At 49.9% G+C, this 21,590-nt stretch overlaps 1 protein-coding gene across 1 annotated transcript in view; it reads left to right on the top strand.

Annotated features, from left to right (window-relative positions):
• The window catches only part of SCN8A (sodium voltage-gated channel alpha subunit 8), a 192,335-nt gene that overhangs the window by 151,312 nt on the left and 19,433 nt on the right, over positions 1-21,590 (top strand). Inside the window, exons 14-20 of the mRNA XM_058673528.1 lie at positions 462-700; positions 7,835-8,008; positions 9,911-10,267; positions 11,209-11,679; positions 12,411-12,528; positions 12,929-13,083; positions 16,762-16,935. Coding sequence (XP_058529511.1) covers positions 462-700; positions 7,835-8,008; positions 9,911-10,267; positions 11,209-11,679; positions 12,411-12,528; positions 12,929-13,083; positions 16,762-16,935 — 1,688 coding nt within the window. The remainder of the gene's footprint in view (positions 1-461; positions 701-7,834; positions 8,009-9,910; positions 10,268-11,208; positions 11,680-12,410; positions 12,529-12,928; positions 13,084-16,761; positions 16,936-21,590) is intronic.

Here is a 21,590-nt window from a genome sequence, read left to right as displayed (position 1 = left end):
ACTGCGTGGACTGTTTATACTTATCCTCTACCTAATCCTTAATCAAACCCATGGAACCCCCGTTAGAGGAGCTTACAGTACTCATTTAGTCCCGGAACCTCTCCACTTTCCTTGGGGATGAGGTAGCTGAGGCGAAGGGAACTTCATTACCTCTCTCGAGCTCATGAGCAGCAAGTGTAGAAAGTAGATTAGCCCACAGGATCAGTCTCAAAGGCCAAGTTCCCAACCTCCCTGTAACTAGCAGATGGAAGGTTCCTATAATTAGGTCGTTATATAGAGAGGAGCTGTATATACTCCCTACCTCCTCATTACCTTAAAGAGAGGGAAGGAGGGGAACGCTTAACAGGCGTTCTTATCCTCATGTTAAAAGCAGAGATGGGGACCCAGGGAGGCTTGTTCTGAATCTGCTCTGTTTTCTCTCTGTAACTGACAGCTGTCTTTGTTCCCTTCACTCACGACAGAGCTGGAAGAGTCTCAGAGAAAATGCCCACCCTGCTGGTATAAATTTGCCAACACTTTCCTCATCTGGGAGTGTCACCCTTACTGGATAAAGCTGAAAGAGATCGTCAACCTGATAGTCATGGACCCTTTTGTGGATTTAGCCATCACCATCTGCATCGTCCTGAATACGCTGTTCATGGCAATGGAGCACCATCCGATGACGCCACAGTTCGAACACGTCTTGGCTGTAGGAAATCTGGTAAGCTGGCGTGCCTTCTCGTATGTTCCCAGTTTGCTCCTCACATCTGGAGTTCCGTTGACAAGAGGGTAACAGTTCCCCAAAGGCAAACACGTGCACACAGGGCCAGCCGCGGCCACTTCTTCCATTCGCTGTTGCAACCTCTTGGCTGCTGCTTCCTCTCTTTGTAGCGCTCCGAAGACGTCCTGTAGGAGGAGCTATTGGCAGAGAGTCGACCATGGTCACAGAGAGAGGCATGATACAAAGACTTGGATCGGTCACGGAGCTAAGGGCTCCTGGGTTTTTCTTTCTTCCCTCATTCTGTTTAACTTGATTCCTGCATTGCTCCAGCAAATCACCTCCACTTTCACCTTACTGAAGAGCCGCCACAAAATGGGGAGCTCTGGTAACGCATTAGGTGTAACCGAGTGTGTGTCTGCACTGTCACCTCTTCCGCATCCAGATGGGAGCCATTTGTGAGAAATCTAAAATTCCACTCCAACTTCTGGGCCGTCATCCAGTTTCTGCCATTAGCTCATCTGTGCCAACTCGTTTTAATGTTAGCTTCAGTTCAGTCATATATTTAACTTGTTGTATTCTTTAGAAGTCCGCAGTTTCTGAAAGACAGATGACACCATGTGTTCTGAAGTCAAGTAGTTGTTAGGGACCCCTTGAGTTTGGGTGGGTTGTGGAATTAGCTGATTGGATTTTAATGACTGCCTGAGTTGGTTGATGGAATTTCAAACGGTCATGCAGGAGATTAGATTTGATGGATTGTGCAGAATCCTGTAGGTCCTTCCCTAGGAGTCCCACCCATTGGTGTCTTCAGATCTAGCTGTCAGCACTCCCATTGAGCACCACCCCTGCCCAGTGTTGCACATGTTCCCTCTTTCATTATACACAGTTTGCACACCACGTCCTGAGTACACTTACAGAGCATGGTAGCATCATTTCTAGTTCTAATGCTGAAAACAAGAAGAGATCCCATTTCTGATTGGGCCTTGCAGCCCGTTGTGTTTCCTGGTGCACACCTGACATGGTTCTGCAGTCTGCGTGTCGGGGGTTCGTGACCTGCTCCAGGCTCCCTCCTATACTGTACACCATGTATGCAGCCCCAGGTGACACATGCAGTCTCCCAACCAGGCTGCTCCGACATGCTGCCTAGATCCAGACAATGCCTGTGGGTGGGCATGCTGTGTGACTGCCTGGCCCTGGCAGGCACAGGGCCTTGGTCATGGAGTTGAATTGCAAGTCGATCAACCTTGCTCCTGTAAACACTTCATATTATTAGCCAAGAGTTAAGTAATGAGAAATATGACTTCCTAAGGCTTGTTGGTGACGGTGTTCTCCCCCCGCCAGAGTCTTGTTTCTTCTCCACATCTTTCCAGTTCCTCACTTTTCACATAATCAGTCCTTGCTTCCCACGTGTCAGCCCACCTGGCAGCAGACCTGCCCTCAGACCAGGCTAACTACATGATACCTTTCCCTTTGTTAAAAACCCACAGACAGGTGGTATGACAGCTAGACTGGAGTCATGAGTGTTCACAAGACTGTAAGAGAGAGAGAAGAGGTCAGGCCAGCTGCTGATACCCGGTTATTCCACAAGACAATACTCACATGAGGAGATGAGAAAGCATACAGTCAGAGGACAGGATGAGATGGGTGTGTCGTGTCGCGTTGCACGCTCAGAACTGGCTTTGATGATGACAGAAATCAAGGGCGCTGTCCACATCTGGGGGCTTGGTGACTGTAGGGGCTCATGGGGATCAATGAGGAAGGAAGGGATGTGGCATTTAGAATCAAGAGCTGTTTGGGACATGTGAGTGTGAGGTGTGTCCTTAGCATGCAGGTGCCAAGTAGGGCTGGGGATGGGTGTGCTGGGCTCGGGGGGCTCACCTCGCAAGTGCTTCCTGGACAGTAGCAAGAGCTTCGAGATAGGCTAACAGCGCCCCCATCAGGCTGGGCTGGGCAGGACAGAGAGCAGGATGCAAAGTCAGAGGATTTACCCTATAGTTCCTATCAGATACAGCCTGTCAATAAGCCAGAGTTCTGTCCGTAAGTATTTCACATCTGTCAAATGAGGATATCACCATATCCTCTGCAGGTGGGAGGATAAACCTGTATACTGGAGTTTTTAGAATAATTAAAACTTCCGGCATAGTAGCTTAGTGGCTAAAGTCATCACCCTGCATGTGCCAGGATCCCATGCAGGCACCGGTTCGTATCCTGGCTGCTCCACTTCCCTTCCGGCTCCCTACTTGTAGCCTGGGAAAGCAGTGGAGGATGGCCTGGGGTCTTTGGGCCCTGCACCGTGTGGGAGACCAGGAGGAAGCCTCTGGCTCCTGGCTTCAGATCGACTTAGCTCCATTGCAGCCACTTGAGGCGTGAACCAGCAGATGGAACATTTTTCTCTTTGTCTCTTTTTCTCTATGAATCTTTCCAATAAAAATAAATCTTTTTAAAAAGAGTTAAAAATATGAATCTTAGAGCCTGGGGTGAGTGTTGGGTCACAGCACTGCTTGGGATGCCATGTTCCCCCATCAGAGTGCCGGTTCAAGTCGTAGCTGCTCTGCTCCTCACGAGAGCACCTGGGAGTCAACAGGTGGCATTTCAGGTGCTCATTCCACTACCACTCATGTGGGAGATCAGATGCAGGGCCAGGCTCCTGGCTGCAGCCTGGCCCAGCCCTGGCTGTTGCAGGCGTCTGGGGAGTGAACCAGCAGATGGAAGATCTCTCTCTTTTTCCATCACTTCTGCCTTTCAAGTAAATGCAAACAGCAAAATATCTTAAACATCTTGGCACCTGCATTACTGTAATGCAGTAGGAGAATCTAAAAATTTAGAGATTCACTTCAAGTCTGCGACTGCCCTTGAAAGGGAATGGAAAAAAGGTGATCTTGGTGACCTGGTGCAGCCGAGGACAACGTTACCTCTGGGTTGAAACGGGAGGCTTTTCCCACGACCTGGGTAGAAGGTTGAGTTCTGCTTTTCCACAGATATGCAGATGGGTGTTCATGAGCAGAGAGGAGAGCGCTCTTCTGCAGGGAGCGTTAGCAGTAAGTGGGATCTTGGGCACACTCCAGTCAACCCAGTGGTTTTGTTTTGCCTTTTAAGATATATTTGTTTATTTAGAAGGGAGAGTTGCAGAGATGATAGGACAGAAGGAGAGACAGAAAGATCTTCCATCTGCTGGTTCAGTCCCCAAAAGGCCACGAAGGCCAGGGCTAGGCCAAGGCCGAAGCCAGGAGCTAGAAACTCCCCACCCCCCCACCCTATCTCCCATGTGGGCGGCAGGGGCCCAGGCACTTGGCCACTGCTTTTTCTGTCTCTGTTGGGATTTCCATAACTCCGGGCAAGGGTCTCTACCACAGAACACAAGCTGATGACCTTGTTGTAAGAAGGAAAAAAGGGCTACAGCAGGTCCTGTGATCACTGCCACATGAGCCCACCCTCCACAGATGCAGTTCATGCAAAAGGAGGGGCACTGCCCCTTCCTGCCCTGCCTGAGTCCCGGAGCAAACCCCAAGCCAAGTACCCCAGCCTCAGGACACGCGTTGCACGTTCATAGGCCTATGCCCAAGACCCATCCAGACTAGAAAGATACCCCAGCTCTGAATTCAGAATACTCCACTAAAACACACAGGCTCACGTCACTTTCTAGTCTCAAGACCCCCATACTCTTAGAAGAGCTAAAGAGCTTTGGTTTTTGTGGGGTATGTCCACTGATACCATATTTGAAATTCAAGTTCAAATTATTTAGAAGTATTCACTAATTTATTGGTAAATCACAATAACATTTCCATGATACATGTAATATAAGAAACATTATGTATGGGAAGGCTATATTCTTCTTTTTTTTCATAGATGTATTTATTTGTATCAGAAAGGCAGATTTACAGAAGCAGAGACAGAGAAAGATCTGCCATCTGCTGATTCACTCCCCAAGTGCCTGCAATGGCCAGAGCTGAACTGATCTGAAGCCCGAAGCTGGGAGCTCTTTCTGGGTTTCCCACATAGGTGCAGGAGCCCAAACACTTGGACCATTCTCCTGTATTCCCAAGCGTATTAGCAGGGAGCTGGATGGGAGGTGGAACATGTAGGACATGAACTGGTACCCATATGGGGTCCTGGTGATTGAAGGGGGAGAATTAGCCAGTTGAGTTATTGTGTTGGGCTCAGAAAGACCATTTTCTAAGAAAAAAAAATAGACACATAGCGTGATATGCCACTTTTGCAAGTCCCTTTTGTGTTCAGCGTCTCAGAGATAGTTTGACCGTCTTACCTGCAGCTACACTCAATGCATCATGATGCTGTTTTGGTCCAAGAATAGGGAGAAAAGCAGGCCTATCAAGCATGTATAGTTGGAAAGGTCTAAGGATCCACGGCTGACCAAGCATGCACACGAAGAACATCTGTGTCACAGCACCAGTTCTCAGGCGACTGTAGGACGGCACTTCCGGGTGACTGCTGACACCCCGCCTTCCAATTTTTCTTGTGCTTCCCCAAAAGTGTTGTCGCTGTGCAGGTGAGAGTGGTGCTGTGAGACAACCTTAAATGCACTCCTTTAACCACGCTGTTCCTCCCCACAGCTGCCGGCTTCACACGGCCCAGCTGAAGGCAGCGACCACACGTGTCACAGTCATGTGGTAGCTGACCTCCATCACAGCCACTCCCGGCATGCACATGGGGCTGTGTATTGCCATGCAGCTGTGCCTTGCGTAATCTTCACTATAAAGATGGGCCATGGCCACTTAGCTAGGGCTTGTTTTAGAGCAATCCTGTGTTCACACTAGAACCCACTAGATCCCAGATTGCTTAATAGGCCTTAAGCAAGCTGACATTTCCATGTGGAACAACCCATGATGGATTTACACTGAGTGTGAGAGGAGTGTCATGGTTTGACTAGCTGTCCCCACTTTCCCTGAACCCTTGAGCGTCATGAGCCATCTGCAGAGGCTAAGCTTGCACTAGGAACTTTGAATTTTGCTTAACTGTATCTCATTAGAAAATTTTAGTTACATTTCAGAATCTAGAAAACTTAGATTTTCTTCAGTTTAGAAAAATAAGTGATCACAGAAAAATATGTGGCCATCAAAACCTTGACCACCTCCTTGCCCATTTTGGTACACTTCATCAGAGTCATCTCATCAAGTCGTTTGGCTTTGCCATTGCCATACATTAATTCCAAACATTTCCAGACGGCGCCTATCATTTGCACATTCTTCATCAGTTTTCATTCTGCCCTGAAACTACAAGGTCAGTTTTCCTCCAATATCCTTCCCATATAAACTTGATAACCAGGTAGTTAACAATATTTACAATTTATACAGTTTTACAACTATTGCACAGAAAGTTCTCCCTTCAAAAACACAATAGTAGTGGGGGCAAGTCTGATGTTCTATGGCTAAGGCAGGACCAGGATGTTAGCCATGTCACAACTGGTATTCACAGGATCTGATTTTTGTACTGCATGGGACTTCACTAAAGCCTGCAGCGGACAAAAGGCAATGGGACTCACTAGGTGCCCTGTCAGGCAGAAAAGTGAGAGACCGATAACACGGCACAAGGTCCTGCTTCATGTGGGCATGTGGCCCAGCAGTTAGGATACCACTTGGGATGGCCACCGCCCTTAACAAAGTGCTTGGATTTGATTCCCAGCTCAGGCTTCTGACGTATATCTCAGGAGATAGCAGATGATGGCTTGAGTTCGTGGGTTCCTACCATCCATGTGGGAGACCTGGATTGAGTTTTGGGTTCCCAACTTTGACCTGGCCCAGCCCTGGCTAGTCTAAGTCATTTGGAAAGCAAACCAGTAGATGGACAATCTTTTTCACTTGTACTCTTTCTTTGCCTTTCAGTTAAACAAAATTTCTTAATAGGAAGCCATTCTTGCATTCAGTAAGCAACAAATCAAACACAACCTTATTTGTTCTCATGGACAAAATCAAAAGGAATGACCAGAGTCTACAACAATAAGAAAACCTGTTTTTACCCAATAGAATCTTACATTGGCAGTAAAAGTGGGAGTTAGGAGGACTGTGTAACAATGTGGAAAATAAGGCCCGAGATACCATGCTTTCTGTGATTTTACAACTTGGTCAAGGGTATATATGCTTGAAAGAGGTCAGAGAATGTGCAAAAATAGAAGTTGTAGGCAGAGGGGTGAGGTTATGGATAACATTTTCTGTATTTTTCACATTTTTGACAGTTGTCTATTACTCTTAAGCTTTTAAATAAGAGACCCCACAGTATGTATCTAGGCTTCATAAGACACATAATAACAAGTCAAGAATAATGCTGCATTTTTCTGATCTAATTATAATACAGTGAGTACTTTTTTAAAAACACAGAAATCCCAAGCATATCTCTACAAGTAACTGTGGACCCTGTAAGTCATCTGGATGGCCTTACCCTTGCTTAGAATGTTTTTTTTTTAAGGTTTTATTTATTTGTTTAACAAAAAGGCAGAATTCAGAGAGAGAGAAAAGGAGCAAAAGAAGAGAGACTAAGATATTCCCCAAGTGATCACAGTAGCCAGGGCTGGGCTAAGCCCAAGCCAGGAGCCAAGAACTCCGTTTTCAACAAGGGAGACAAAGGCCCAAGCATTTGGGTCATATGCTACTGCTTTGCCAAGCCATTAGCAAGGGGCTGGATCAGAAGTGAGGCATCCAGAACTTGAACCAGCGCCTGTATGAGATGTTGATACCTTTACCTGCACGCTCTTCCACAACACCAGCCTCCCTCCTTTTTAAATGTTTTTCTGAACAGTATGAATTGGGCGGTTCTATCAATAAAGGTGCCAACCCTGGAGCTGGGGACTTCATTCAAGAGTCAAATAAGTTCCCAGCACATAGGACCCATCCTATTTGAGAAAGTAGAGACACTACTTACCCTGATCTTACACCTCGCATACTTCTATCGAATTCTAATACTGTACCCATAATAGGTACACATAGCGTATGTCCATTGTAAATAAAAATCTAATATTTTTTTAATGCCAAGGGGCAGATAACAAATAAGGAGGTTTTCCTGCCTTCCATGGACTGCTCATAGGACACAGATGTATTCTTAGTTGCAGCTCCTGAAATTTCTTGGATGTGTTGTATTCAGAGATGCTGATAAAGACTTTTTTTCCTCTCTTCTTTTTCTCTTTAGGTTTTCACTGGAATTTTCACGGCAGAGATGTTCCTGAAGCTGATAGCCATGGACCCTTACTATTATTTCCAAGAAGGTTGGAACATTTTTGACGGCTTCATCGTCTCCCTCAGCTTAATGGAGCTGGGTCTAGCAGACGTGGAAGGGCTCTCGGTGCTACGATCCTTCCGATTGGTATTCTATATTTCTCCAGTTTCTTTCAATGTTGCCCCTTTTGAAGCTGCTAGAAAGAGCTGTGTCCAAATCAACTTGACGAATTCTTCAAAACCCTCACCCTGTATTCCCCTCTCAGTTCCACTGGGCTGTTGAATTGGCCTAACTACGAAAGTCTGAAAACACTCCTGCTGACTCCCCAACATAGAAGTTCATGTTTAAAGTCAATCAGCAAGCTGGGATAATTTTTAGGGAGTAATGGCTAGAAGAAGCATGCTGTATCTAGAAGGCGAAGGATTCCCACAGGCCTTGCTTTTGAAGTTTGATTTGGTTTAGGGAACAGTAGCCTTCCTGACTCCTTGTTCACACGTGCTCACACCTTATCTTACACCTTGCTCACACTTGTTCACTCATTGCTTCATCTCTGCCTATTCCCAGACACCTTTCCCCACGTCTTCTGTCTTCAAGCCCCTTCCAGAAAATGAGAATGAAATCATGGTTTTTGAAATTAGACTGAAACAGATTGTCAGATATTGTCAAATGTTAGAATAGCATAGCCAAGAAGGGCTTTTTTTTTTTCTTATTACTAATAGATTTAAAGGAGTTACTGTTTCAATTCCAGAAATGACTCTGAGGAGAGAGATTATCCCCCAGAGAGAGGGCTAGGGGATTCTGATGGAGTCCCTGGAGAAAAGGACCACCCCGGGCCCACTGCTGCTTCCAGGCATCCAAGCTGGCTGAGGTTTCTCACAGCCTTCTGGGAAAACACCCAGCTCCTCTCAACATCGGGGATATTGAGCAGATCTAAGAAAGAAAGTCAGAATTGTGGGACACCTTAGAAAACAGAAATCTCACTTGGGCTGAGTCAGAAACCACATCTGCCTAGCTTCTGAAACTTGGGCCTAAGATGTGTGTGTGTGTGTGTGTGTGTGTGTGTGTCTGTCTGTCTGTCTGTCTGTGTGGTGTCTGGAATCCAGCCCACCTTGACTTTTAAAAAAAAATGTTTTTTAATTCCATGACAAGAGGAAGGATTGAGAGTTAAAGCCTTCAAACAAATACTGTTAATCAATTAGAAGTGAGTCAGGGAAAAAAATACATGGGTGACCGTGGTAAATCTTGTACTCTCCAAGTAAGACTCAAGTTTTCAAATAGGAGAGAAGTGTTTAAATCAGTTTGGTTGCCTTCTACCAAAATTCGTATACCGTTGCATGTTAGTTATGTGTTGACTTATAATATCTGGTGTTGATGTCGCAGTTGCTCCATTGGCCACCCTGGCCATGGGGATGCATTGGTAGTCTTGGGCTATTAACCAAGACCTTGTAATCATTGTTACAGAGTATACAAAGGTCATGACCAACAGGTACCAAAACTTAGTGCTTTGTCACAAGGAATTTGAGCCCTGTTTAGGGCTACGTTTGTCCTCCAAGTTCTCCTGAGCACCTCACAGTTTCTCAGCAACCATAGCTTATTTACTGGCAAACAAAAGGAGAGATTTAGAATTTTTCAGTGCTTGCCTTTGTTAAGGAGGTGATGACTTTTTTCCATTCCTTTACAAGCCATGTTCCCTTTCACCTGCCCTTGAGAAATCAGTAAGGAAAAAACAAAATCAAAGGATGTTCACATATAGGTTTTTGGACAACATGTTGACTCAAGATCTAATCCAAGAAACAAGAGGCAGGGTTCCCCTCAATGCTTCACTTACTACGAAATTCATTGTTTTTTCTCTTACCTTCGCCTTGTTTTCTGCCCCAAGAATCTGAGACAGGAAACCGTGGGAATTGCCCCCCGCCTCAGTATTCAATAAATTCAAGATTTTCCTAATTTCAGATATCTTCCTTTTCCCGTAGGCCAAGAAAGTGGATTGAATATCATTTAGTATTTTCATTTGTGTTTGGTTTTGTTTCCTCCCTCACCTCCCCTTAGCTCCGAGTCTTCAAGTTGGCCAAGTCCTGGCCCACCCTGAACATGTTGATCAAGATTATTGGAAACTCAGTGGGTGCCCTGGGCAACCTGACCCTGGTGCTGGCCATCATTGTCTTCATCTTCGCCGTGGTCGGGATGCAGCTCTTTGGGAAGAGCTACAAAGAATGTGTCTGCAAGATCAACCAGGACTGTGAACTCCCTCGCTGGCACATGCACGACTTCTTCCATTCCTTCCTCATTGTCTTTCGAGTACTGTGCGGGGAGTGGATTGAGACCATGTGGGACTGCATGGAGGTGGCCGGCCAGGCCATGTGCCTCATTGTCTTTATGATGGTCATGGTGATTGGCAACTTGGTGGTTAGTACACATTTGTAGATATTTTTGGCTCTCTGCCCTGCACATCCCTCCCTTGGCCCTGAAGTATCATCCGCCAGGTCCAGCTCTTGCTTTCCAGATCCATAGATATGTTTTCTTGCCTGGCCCAGGAAACTGTAAGCTACAAATGAAGGAGACTGGAATTTACAGAGCACAGACTGAGTCATGGCCCCTCCTACCAACCCTTTCTCACTGTCAGAACAAGTCAGGACCGGCACAGTGGCCTCATTTAAGTCTCCACCTGCAGTACTGGCGTCCCATATGGGCACTGCTTGGAGTCCAGGCTTCTCCACTTCCAATCCAGCTCGCTACTAATGTGCCTGGGAAAGCAGCAAAGGAGGGCCCACGTCCTTTGCTCCACGCACCCATATGGGAGATCTGGAAGAAGCTTTAAGCTTCGTGGTCTTTGGATCAGCCCAGCCCCAGCCTTTGTAGCCATTTGGGAAGTGAACCAGCAGACAGCAAATCTCTGTCTCTCCCTCCCTCTCTGTAAGTCTACTTTTCAAACAAAAGTAAATAAATCTTTAAAAAACAAACAAAAAACCTCATCAGAGATCTCCCCCAAGATTACATAATTGGTAAATATCAACTCTTGTGTTTGAACCTAGAAATCCAAGTTTGTTCTTTGCACTACAAAAAAATAAATAAAAATAAAAGGCCCCTCTGCCTAAACCAGGTTTTCTCGACCTTGACAACCCTTGACAGCCCAGGGGTTGATGATTTACTTATCCGAATCCCTGGCCTCTACCCTGACTGTGGATGCAAATATTTAAGCTGTGTTGTGGGCCAGGCAAACACAGCAGGTACTCATCTTGCATCCTTTTCCCACCAGGAAGTCTGGTGGCTGCCACCTGTCTCCCCTAAGTTAGCAGCTCACCTGCGCTTATGCTGTTCTTTCCCCCCAACCCCGCCTGTGGGTGTAGGTGCTGAACCTCTTCCTGGCCTTGCTGCTGAGCTCCTTCAGCGCTGACAACCTGGCCGCCACGGACGATGACGGGGAGATGAACAACCTGCAGATCTCCGTGATCCGCATCAAGAAGGGCGTGGCCTGGATCAAAGTCAAGGTGCGAGCCTTCATGCAGGCGCACTTCAAGCAGCGGGAGGCAGACGAAGTCAAGCCCCTGGATGAGCTCTACGAGAAGAAGGCCAACTGCATCGCCAACCACACCGGAGCCGACATCCACCGCAACGGCGACTTCCAGAAGAACGGCAACGGCACCACCAGCGGCATTGGCAGCAGCGTGGAGAAGTACATCATCGACGAGGACCACATGTCCTTCATCAACAACCCCAACCTCACGGTGCGCGTGCCCATCGCTGTGGGCGAGTCCGACTTCGAGAACCTCAACACCGAGGACGTCAGCAGCGAGTCGGACCCGGAAGGCAGCAAAGATGTAAGGGCCCAGCCTACATGGTAGAGGCTGGGCTGCACCAGCCATGGGCTGGGAGGAGGGAGTCTGGAATGGCCACTTCCACTTTGAGAAACGCTGCCTTTCCCCCAGTGCCCAAATACCCACCTTGATGGCCTGGGTGCCTGAGATGTGCCTGAACCCAGCACCCTCGCTCTGGTTCCTCTGCACCCAGGCTGGAATGCTTCCCTGGGCGGTAGCCTTGAGATGGACCCAGAGTCTCTGTCTTCTCCCACTGGGGTTTGGATGTGATAGTCCCTCATGTCTGCAGTCCTAAGGGCCCATGGTTATGGTTCGCCCATTGTGCCTTGGCCCATGATGAGTTGTAATAAATAGTGAGGAACACGAGTAATGCTGCCACCGGCATTCCCATACCTGAACATTGGTTCAAGTTCTAGCTGCTCTACTTCCGATCCAGCTCCCTGCTAGTACACCTGGGAAAGCAGCAGAACATGCCTCATGTGTTTGGGCCTCTGCCACCCATGTAGGAAACCCGGATGAAGCTGTTGGCTCCTAACTTTGATCTGGCTCTCCCTCCCCTGGCTCTGGCTCCCCTGATCTGATCTGGCTCTCACCCCTTCCCCTGCCCCCTCTCCATTACCATGTCTTTCACATAAGTAAAAATTACAAGACCAAAGCAGATCAGGGAATGTCATGGCCTGCGGGTGGGGTGGGCGACTGCAGCCCTGCTTCACCTTCTTCTCCCTTGTGGCTAGAAACTGGATGACACCAGCTCCTCAGAGGGCAGCACCATCGACATCAAGCCCGAGGTGGAGGAGGTACCCGTGGAGCAGCCCGAGGAGTACTTGGACCCAGACGCCTGCTTTACTGAAGGTACGCTGGGCTGGGCTCCTGAACCCCAGCAGCTAGAGGATGCTGGGCTGCTGACCCCTGATGGCCCCCAATGGCTCCTGGGTGTTGGGTTCCTGACCCCCCCGACAACTCCTGGATGCTGGGCTCCTGACCTGTGATGGCTCCGGGTACCAGGCTCAGGACTGCTGCAGCTCCCTGACGCAGCTCTGCCCCCTATTCCATCTTCACCAAGGAAGTTTCCTTCTCAGACTGTCAGTGTCCTCTGGATTTCAGCCCCAAGCCTTCTGCTGACTTCCTCCTGACTTCCCTGCCCTGCCACACTCGCCCTCTCTGACTCAGCTCCCATGGGCAGGGCCGGCAAGGCAGACCTGGGAACAGTCCCCACCCACGCTCTGACCCACCTCCCTCCCTCTGATGCTAGGGTGCGTCCAGCGGTTCAAGTGCTGCCAGGTGAACATCGAGGAAGGACTAGGCAAGTCCTGGTGGATCTTGCGGAAGACTTGCTTCCTCATCGTAGAACACAACTGGTTTGAGACCTTCATCATCTTCATGATCCTGCTTAGCAGCGGTGCCTTGGTGAGGTCCAGGGGTGAACCCGCAGAGAGGGCTTGGCTGGGGGCCGGTTGGCCCAGGTGCCACTTCCAGTTTCCCTGCAAATCCAAGACTGGCCACGGTCCTTTGTGCTCCTTCATGCTGGCGTTTCAAACTGTGGGATTTAACTCCACACTCACCCGCTGACACAGCGCAAGCCTGAGACCCACTTCCCCCAACACCTTCTTCAGGACAAACACACCCCCCCACCATGTCCTCATTTTCACATGAACAGCCCCCTCCCACCCAAAACCCCCAATCCACAGTTGTCCAAGGTACGAGGCAGCAGCTGACCTGTATCCACGGTCAACTCCCACCGTGCTGTATCGGGAGAAGCCGGGGGCATAAAAGATATTGACACCTGAGTCCTCAGGCACACCTGCTTAACACTCATGTTGTTCCATGTGGCCACCATTAACTGGTGAGGGGTTTCCAGTGCCCTGAGCCCACAGATGGCACCCATCCCAGGTTGGACTGTTTAGCTGCATAACTGAGGCCACCTGTACAGTGTCTGGGGAGAAGAGATTGTCTGCTGGTCGAGTCATTTTGAGGACGGCAGGGACTGGAGACATTGTGCCTTCTCCTCCCTTCCTCCTTCCCTCCCATCCTTCCTTCCTTTCTTTACGGGAAACCTGGTGGATACAGAATCTTGACATGTTAAGACATGTGTGGAATCAAAACTTAATCCGGAAGTGAAAAGCAATAACAATGAGAGAGAATCCCCAGCTCCTCCATGCCATGTTCAAGTCCCCGACCATAGCAGGGGAGAGGTTTTGGTGCCTGTTGTTTCCTGTCAGTAGGACAGTGAAAGGCAGCTGGGTGTCATACGGAAGAACAGTTCATCCAGGCCCAGGGAGGAGGCAGCAGGGTGTCATATGGAAGGACAGTCCGTCCAGGCCCAAGTGGGAGGTAGCAGGGTGTCGTCCTGAACCAAGGCAGCCAGCTCCTACACTGTTGTACTCCTGAGCGCAGGTACCCTTGAGGGGAGGGGCAGCAGGGCCAGGTGAGTGGCAACCGGAGGCTCCTGACCCCTAACGGTTCCCTAGTGCCGGGCTCCTGATCCGTCACTGCTACCACCCAGTCCTCCCCCACGGGAGGGACGCAGCAGCAGTGAGGCTCCTTCCCAGCATACTTCACTGCTCACCTTCACCAGATGTCATTGGTCAAGGCAGAGCGCTCAGGGGCTGGGACTGCAGTTGAGCAAGTTAGTCGCCACTTAGGATGTCGGTGTTCCGTATCAGAGTACTGATTCAAGTCCTGGCTGTTCTGCATTCAGTCCAACTTCCTGATAGTGCATCTAGGAAGGCAGCAGTTAAGGGCTGCCATACCCACGTAGCAGACCAGCAGCAGAGTCCCAGCCCAGTTGTTGTGGCCATTTGGGGAATGAACCAATGCATGAAACACGTTCTCTCTCTCTCTCTCTCTCTCTCTCTCTCTCTGTTTTTCAAATAAATAAATAAAAAGAATAGTAGGCAAGGAGCCTTTGCAGCCATAGGCATGAGATTGAAGAACAGCGAAGTGAAGGCACAGCTAAGCTGCCTGTGATCATGACAACTTCAGGGGAGAGGGACTCAAGCCCCACAAATGAGTCTTGGGTGCCTCATAACCCTTGGTTTATAGAATGGATTTTCAACAAATGGAGTTAACGGATGCCTGACATAGAAGTTGTTGCTTTGTTTTGTTTTTAAAGATGTATTTATTTAGTTGAGGCAGAGTTAGAGAAAAAGAGAGTTATCCATGTGCTAGTTCACTCCCTAAATGGCCACAACAGCAGCCAGGACGAGGCCAAGTTGAAGCCAGGAGCTGAAAGCTTCCCTGGGTCGGCCATACGGGAGGACTTGGACCATCCTCTGCTGCTTTCCCAAGTGCGTTAACAGGGAGCTAGATTGGAAATGGAGAAGCTGGGACTTGAACCCATGTCCATATGGGATGCCAGCATCACAGACAGCAACTTAACCCATGATGTCACAATGTCATTCTCCCAAAACAGTTGCTTTTTTTGATTGAGCAGAAGTGTGGGTTATCTGTACCTAGACCCTAAGAACTATGGAACCCACGACCTCAGTCCACACCTCCCACAGGCTGCTGGAGCACCTGACAGCCATCCACTCCTGTCGGAGAAGATGAAGTTACAGACAGTGAAGTCTACCCTTCCTTCTAGAAGTGCCGAGGGCAGGTGCTTCCCAGAGCTTCCCAGGGCACCTGGTCCACCTCCCTGCTTCTCTCTGGCTTTGGAAATTCCTTCCTCTAGGCACCACTGCTGAACACCTGTGGGCACACCTGCCTCTTGTATCTGGAAATTACCGTCCACCAGTCCCTCACTGAAGCCTCTCCCACCCCCTTATCCCCCCTGCCACCCTATGGGGGCCTGTGGGGCTGACAGGAGGAAGGACGGGGCACATCTCATGCTGTGCTGGTGGGAATGTGCAGCAGATGGAACTCTCATATACTGCTGGTGGGAATGTGAAATGGTACAGCCGTTTGGGAACCCACTTGAGTCATTTCCTCCAAAACATGCAGCGCAGAGTCACCATATGATCTAGAAGTTTTTATTTTGTTGTAAGATTTATTTATTTTGGGCCCAACACTTTGGCTCAGTAGCTAAATCCTCACCTTGCATATACCAGGATCCCTTATGGGTACTAGTTCATGTCCTATATGCTCCACTTCCCTTCCAGCTCCCTGCTTGTGGCCTGGGAAAGCAATCAAGGATATGGACAGCCCAAAGCCTTGGACCCTCGCGTCCATCTGGGAGACCTGGAAGAAGCTCCTGGTTCCTGGCTTCAGGTCAGGTCAGCTCAGCTCCAGCCATTGTAGCCTCTTGGGGAATGGACCAGCAGACAGAAGATCTTTTTCTCTGTCCTTCTCTCTGTAAATCTGCTTTTCCAATAAAAATAAATTTAAAAAAAACTATTTATTTTACTTGAAATTCAGAGTTACAGAGAGAAGGAGAGAAATAGAGTTCTTCCATCCAGTGGTTCAGTCTCCAAATGGCCACAATAGTCTGAGCTAGGCTGCTTCAAAGCCAAGAGACAGGGCCTTCTTCCAGGTCTCGTCTGTGAGCAGCAGGGTTCTACAGACTGGAGCCATCCTCCGCTGCTTTCCCAGGTGCGTTAACGGGGAGCTGATCTAGCAGTTCTATTCCTGGGTCTGGACCCCAGCAAAGCAGAAACATACAGCCACACAAAGACATGCTCAGATGTCTCTCCCTGCCTTGAATGACACAGTGTTGTGCAGCGAGCCATGCTTTAGAACATCTCCTCAGCCACCAGGCCATGAGGGACTGGCACAGGGAGACACGCTGGTGAGCCTGGAATGCAGGCTGCCTGGAAGCCCTCTCAGTGGATCACCTTGGATGTGGGTCCCTTTCTATGAGATGTCAGAACAGGCAAAGCCATAGAGGAAGGAGGCAGATTAGGGTTGCCTAGGACCTGGGAGAGAGAGGGGCGGACAGAGAGTTCTTTGGGGTGAAACATTCTAAAATCGACTGTGGAAGTGAATGTACACCCCCAACATCTTGGAAGTTGCTGAATTCTGTTAAGTGGCTGAACCATGTAGCACACAAATGAGAACTCCGTGGAGAGCGCTGGTGGTGAGGGAGGCCATAGAGGGCAGGTGGGCCTCGGGGCCCCGGCTCACAGATAGCCGCCACCTCTCTTGCAGGCTTTCGAGGATATCTACATTGAGCAGAGAAAGACCATCCGCACCATCCTGGAGTACGCCGACAAGGTCTTCACCTACATCTTTATCCTGGAGATGCTGCTTAAGTGGACGGCCTACGGCTTCGTCAAATTCTTCACCAACGCCTGGTGCTGGTTGGACTTCCTCATCGTGGCTGTACGTGTCCCACTTGCTATTTGCCACCCTCGCTAGCACAAAGACAGAAACAAGAGGGCAGAAGCGGGCCCAGGGAACCCAGGGTGGAGAGCTAGCTCAGGGTATCCTGGTAGCACTGGGGTCTTCCTGTTGAGAAGGGGAACTCAGAGGCGCACCTGCATTTGCCCCAGGGACCAGCCAACTCGCTTTTAACCCTAGCGGGTTTGCTGCATTGCAGATTCAGGGTTGCGGAGAGAGAAGTGGAATTGTGGATCTCAAAACCCATCACCACAGCTGGGAGCAGGGAGGGGCTTGTTCGAAACTGCCACTGGGAGAGTCGGGTGAGAGCCCGAGGTGGGGACCCCAGGGTAGAGGTGGTCGTGGGCACCCTCCTGTGTCCCCGGGGACTTTCCCATCTAACCCAACAAGGCTTGTAACAGACTCAGCTGATATGGTGACTTATCAGAACGGACGTCCACAGCAGACACTTCCCCCACTACCCTCCCTACAAGTCACCGTTTCCGCAGTGACCACCAGGCCGAATCCATTGCCCTTTCTCCTCCAGGTGCCAGGCCCTGCCCCCGGCAGCATGCTGACCCTCACTGACCCCCGTGGTTCCCTTGCAGGTTGGCTTCCGCAGCTGCTTCTCACCCCAGCGGCTCTTGTGCCTCATCAGCTTTTCTAACGCTCTTCTTCAGTGCACTAACCAATGCTCTTTTTCTCCCAGTGAAATTGATGTATAAGGAAAAAGTGATGGGCCCGTGGGAGCAGGACCTGGCAGAGAACTCCTGCCCCCAAGGAGGGCTGAGAAAGCAGAGCACGCGGGGGCTGGGATGGTGCCTTTGGGAACACAGCTCCCATGATCCGTGCGGCAAGTACCTGGAGGGTACTTGAGGACGCTGGGACAGAACTGCAGGACAGTCTGGCTCAGGTGACAGGAGCCTGGCACCCTAAATGATTCCCTTCCCAACACATCATCCATGATGGGTGACTTCCTCGCTCTCCCAAAGATGTCACCCCATGCTCTTGAGGTGAACCAGACCAGTGCTCCCTTCCATAACTGTTGACTGCACCTTGAAGCTGACAACCCTTTAGTCCCCACAGACAGATGGACAGATGGAAAGACTGCCACCACCCTGAGTCTCCAGGGTCTAAAGCTGAGGTCCGGAGAACTGAAGTGCGGCTGTACCAGTCCTCTGTCTAGGGGTAGGCGAGGCATCATAGTCCTCTCTTCCTGGTCATCTTCTGGACCACCTAGGGTCAGATAGATGCCTGTGGATGCCTCTCATCTCCTACACCTTCCACAATCAGGCAGGTGTGGAGGGGTTTCCAACATTCATGGAGGAGTGAGCTTCTAGCTGAGTAGTTAAAACACTGGGTCAAAGGCCTGGGATAAACTCCTGACTCCAAACCTGGATTCCAGCACCCTGTTAGCACAGACCCTGGGAGGCAGTGGTGCTGGCAGTGGGTCCCTGCTGCCCCCACAGGAGATCTGGGTCCAGTTCCTCACTCCCAGCTTCAGTCTTGGCCAGCCCTAGCTGCAGTTTGGGGAATGAACTTGCAGGTGGAAGATCAATCTCTCTCCATCTCTCACTCTCCCTCGCCTTCTCTGTCTCTCTCTTTCTCCCTCCTTCTCTATCAGTTATTTTTAATTTTTGCAAGGTTCAGAAAAGTGCACATTATGAAAAGAACTGCATGGATTTCAAAAATTCCCATACCAAAATAAGTTTGATCATTTTTTTAAGATTTATTTTTTATTGCAAAGTCAGATATACAGAGAGGAAGAGAGACAGAGAGGAAGATCTTCCGTCCAATGATTCACTCCCCAAGTGACTGCAATGGCCGGCGCTGTGTCAATCCAAAGCCCGAAGCCAGGAGTTCTTCCAGGTCTCCCACACGGGTGCAGGGTCCCAAAGCTTTGGGCTGCCCTCAACTGCTTTCCTAGGCCACAAGCAGGGAGCTGGATGGGAAGTGGAGCTGTCAGGATTAGAACCGCTGCCCATATGGGATCCCGGCGCATTCAAGGTGAGGACTTTAGCCGCTAGGCCACGCCGCCGGGCCCTGATGACTTTTTATTTTTAAGATTTGTTCATTTTTATTGGGAGGAAAGATTTACAGAGAAGAGGAGAGACAGAGAGGGAAAAATCTTCCCTCTGTTGTTTCACTCTCCAGAGCTGAGCCAATCTGAAGCCAGAAACCGGGCTTCTTCCAGGTCTCCCATGTGGGTGCGGAGTCACAAGGCTTTGAACCAACATGGGAATTGGGGCAACCAGGCCATGAACCAGCGCCCATATGGGATGCTGGTGCTCACAGGCAGATTAGCCAGTTGAACCACGGCAACAATCCCGTAAGTTTATCTTGTTCACTTGCTTAGCCCGAGCCAAGATGGTGCCAGCTGCTTTTAAGCAGTCAGGCCGGGCTGTGCACCGCCCCCAACCCCATCAGCCAAAAGCGCCTGGTGGAGTGGAGGTTCCCCTTTGCATGCCTAGCCCAAGCCAAGATGACACCAGCTGCTTCCATAAGCTTATCTTTTAATTCCATTTTCTGCATACCTTTTGAAATCCCCTTGCACTCCCACCAGCAACCCCTGACTGCCCTAGGGAGGCTGTGATTTGGAACAAAGCTCCACCCCAGCTTTCCCTCCACTGCTTCCCCTAATCTGAGCCACCTCCAGATTTGAGGATATTGGCCAGGGAGCGCACTTGCCTCTGGTACCCATACAGGCAGCCAAAAGCTTTCTTAGTCTTTCACATTCCCGTTCGTCCAGCAAATGCTTTTGGTTGCATCTTAACCTGGTGAAAAGGAGTCGAGAGCATAAGACAGCATTGCTGTAACACTGGCTCCTGAGGACCCTCTGAGCCAAATGAAATGCAGTGCATTAGACTTGGCCCTGAAATCACCAGGAGTCATGGCGGAGGAGGGGACAGACAGGCTTGGTCCCAGCGCCTGAGGCACACACAAAAGCTCCCAGGCAACTTGGGCCTGCTTTAGGCCTGGGGTAGTGCAGTGTTCTTGAAACCACATGGCCCTTCCGGCCACTTCCACCAACTGTGTATCCACAGCGCCTCCTGTTAGGCATCGTGGGGAGTGCAGGAGGATACAGAGAACAAAGATGAGACTCAAAGCCCAGCAAGCTCAGTGGGGACACCCCCACTCTGTCATGTTGACTTCACCAGAGTCACCCCTTGTGCAGTATGGATGGAGAATAAGGCTCGGACCAGCACCCGGCTTGTCTGAACCACGGGAGCTTTAGCTGTCCATCTCAGGCACATGCGGCTGCTGCACATCTAGATGCTAGCGCAATGCCATCTCAGAGCCTCCGCCCCTCGTCTCATCCCCAGGTGACGTGGTGTCTCTGTCTGTCCTCCATCTCCCGCTTGCTTCCCTAACGGATTGTCGTTCGTCCTTGTTGCTCTTTCAAGCCACCAAAAGTCCTAGGGGGGCTGGGTAACCCAGGCACCGTCCAGACGTGGCTTCTTTCACTTCACACGCCGAAAGCTTGGGTGGAGAACAGCACTTTTCTTTTTGCTTAGGTCCGCACTCTGGAGAGCGTGTGCTGAGCCACCAGTCTGCTTCCTTCCCCCGGGGATGTGGTAGCCATCACACACAGGGCTTTGTTCCAGGAAAGGGAGCTTCGTGGGACTACACACCCCGTCCTGAATTCCAACACCCCAATAGCGTTCTCTGTTGGAAAAATGTCCCGTCATTCTGAAAAAGCCACCCAGTGTCTCTGCCTCCCTTTTTGTGCCTGTAGCCCGGTAGACTCGCTGACATGTCACTGTGTTAAGGTTCGCCTCTTGGCTTCAGGTTTCCTTTGAGTAATGTTCTGTTCATCTCCAGAAGAGTTTAACATGGAGACCCAGAGGATGACAAGAGAGCCCTCACCTGCTAAAATGTGCCCCAGATAAGACCCTCACTGATGTGCCTTGGGCCATCCTGGCCAGCCTGGTGGGCGGAGCGGGCAGGGTCCCTGGGAGCCACATGGAGAACCAGCCAGTCCGTGCCTCCTCCCCGCTTCTCCGTGTTTGGTGTCAGACAGATAGTCCAGTCTGGTGGTGGGACCTAGCTGAGTTGGTGGGGGGGGGGGGTCTTTCCCTCATTCATTTCCAAGGATGGAGCTGCCACGAGGAGCTGCTGAAGAGGGTAGCTCAGGCTCAGATGTACCTGCAAAAGCCTCCATAAGAATTCAGCAGCTTCCGGTTGCCTGGGGCTAAGAGTTGGTTGCACCGGACATCCGTATCAATGTTTAGCTGTCACACTGGGCTGCACGGGAGTGGTGGTCGGTGCTGATGCAGGGAGAGCTGCGGAGGCCCTTGTTTGGCGTGTAGAATGAACTCAGACCATCTTCGGAGGACGTTGGCAGCCTAACGGGGCTGGGACTGGTTCCAGATTTGCTTTGGATTCTGCTCGTCAGGGGCATTATTAGTTCAAGCTTGGGTCAAGGTTCACACAGCTTAACCTTAAAGCCTGCTCATCCCTAACTCTCAACGAGTGGCTGACTTGCCACTTCTTCTGCCCCTTGCCAGCCTTGCCACCTGATAATAAATATCTTCATTTTAGAAAAGATAAAAGGTGTCAAAGCTACAGAATCAAAGAATTAAAGCCCTGAGAGACAAAAGGCATCTGAAATATTCCTTTCATTTTGCCTCCAGATGGCAGCCAGTTCAGCAGGGTAG

Source organism: Ochotona princeps, chromosome 15 (assembly GCF_030435755.1).
Source record: "Ochotona princeps isolate mOchPri1 chromosome 15, mOchPri1.hap1, whole genome shotgun sequence".
In the NCBI taxonomy this organism is placed as follows: Eukaryota; Metazoa; Chordata; class Mammalia; order Lagomorpha; family Ochotonidae; genus Ochotona; species Ochotona princeps.
This window is presented reverse-complemented; position numbering and strand designations above follow the sequence as displayed.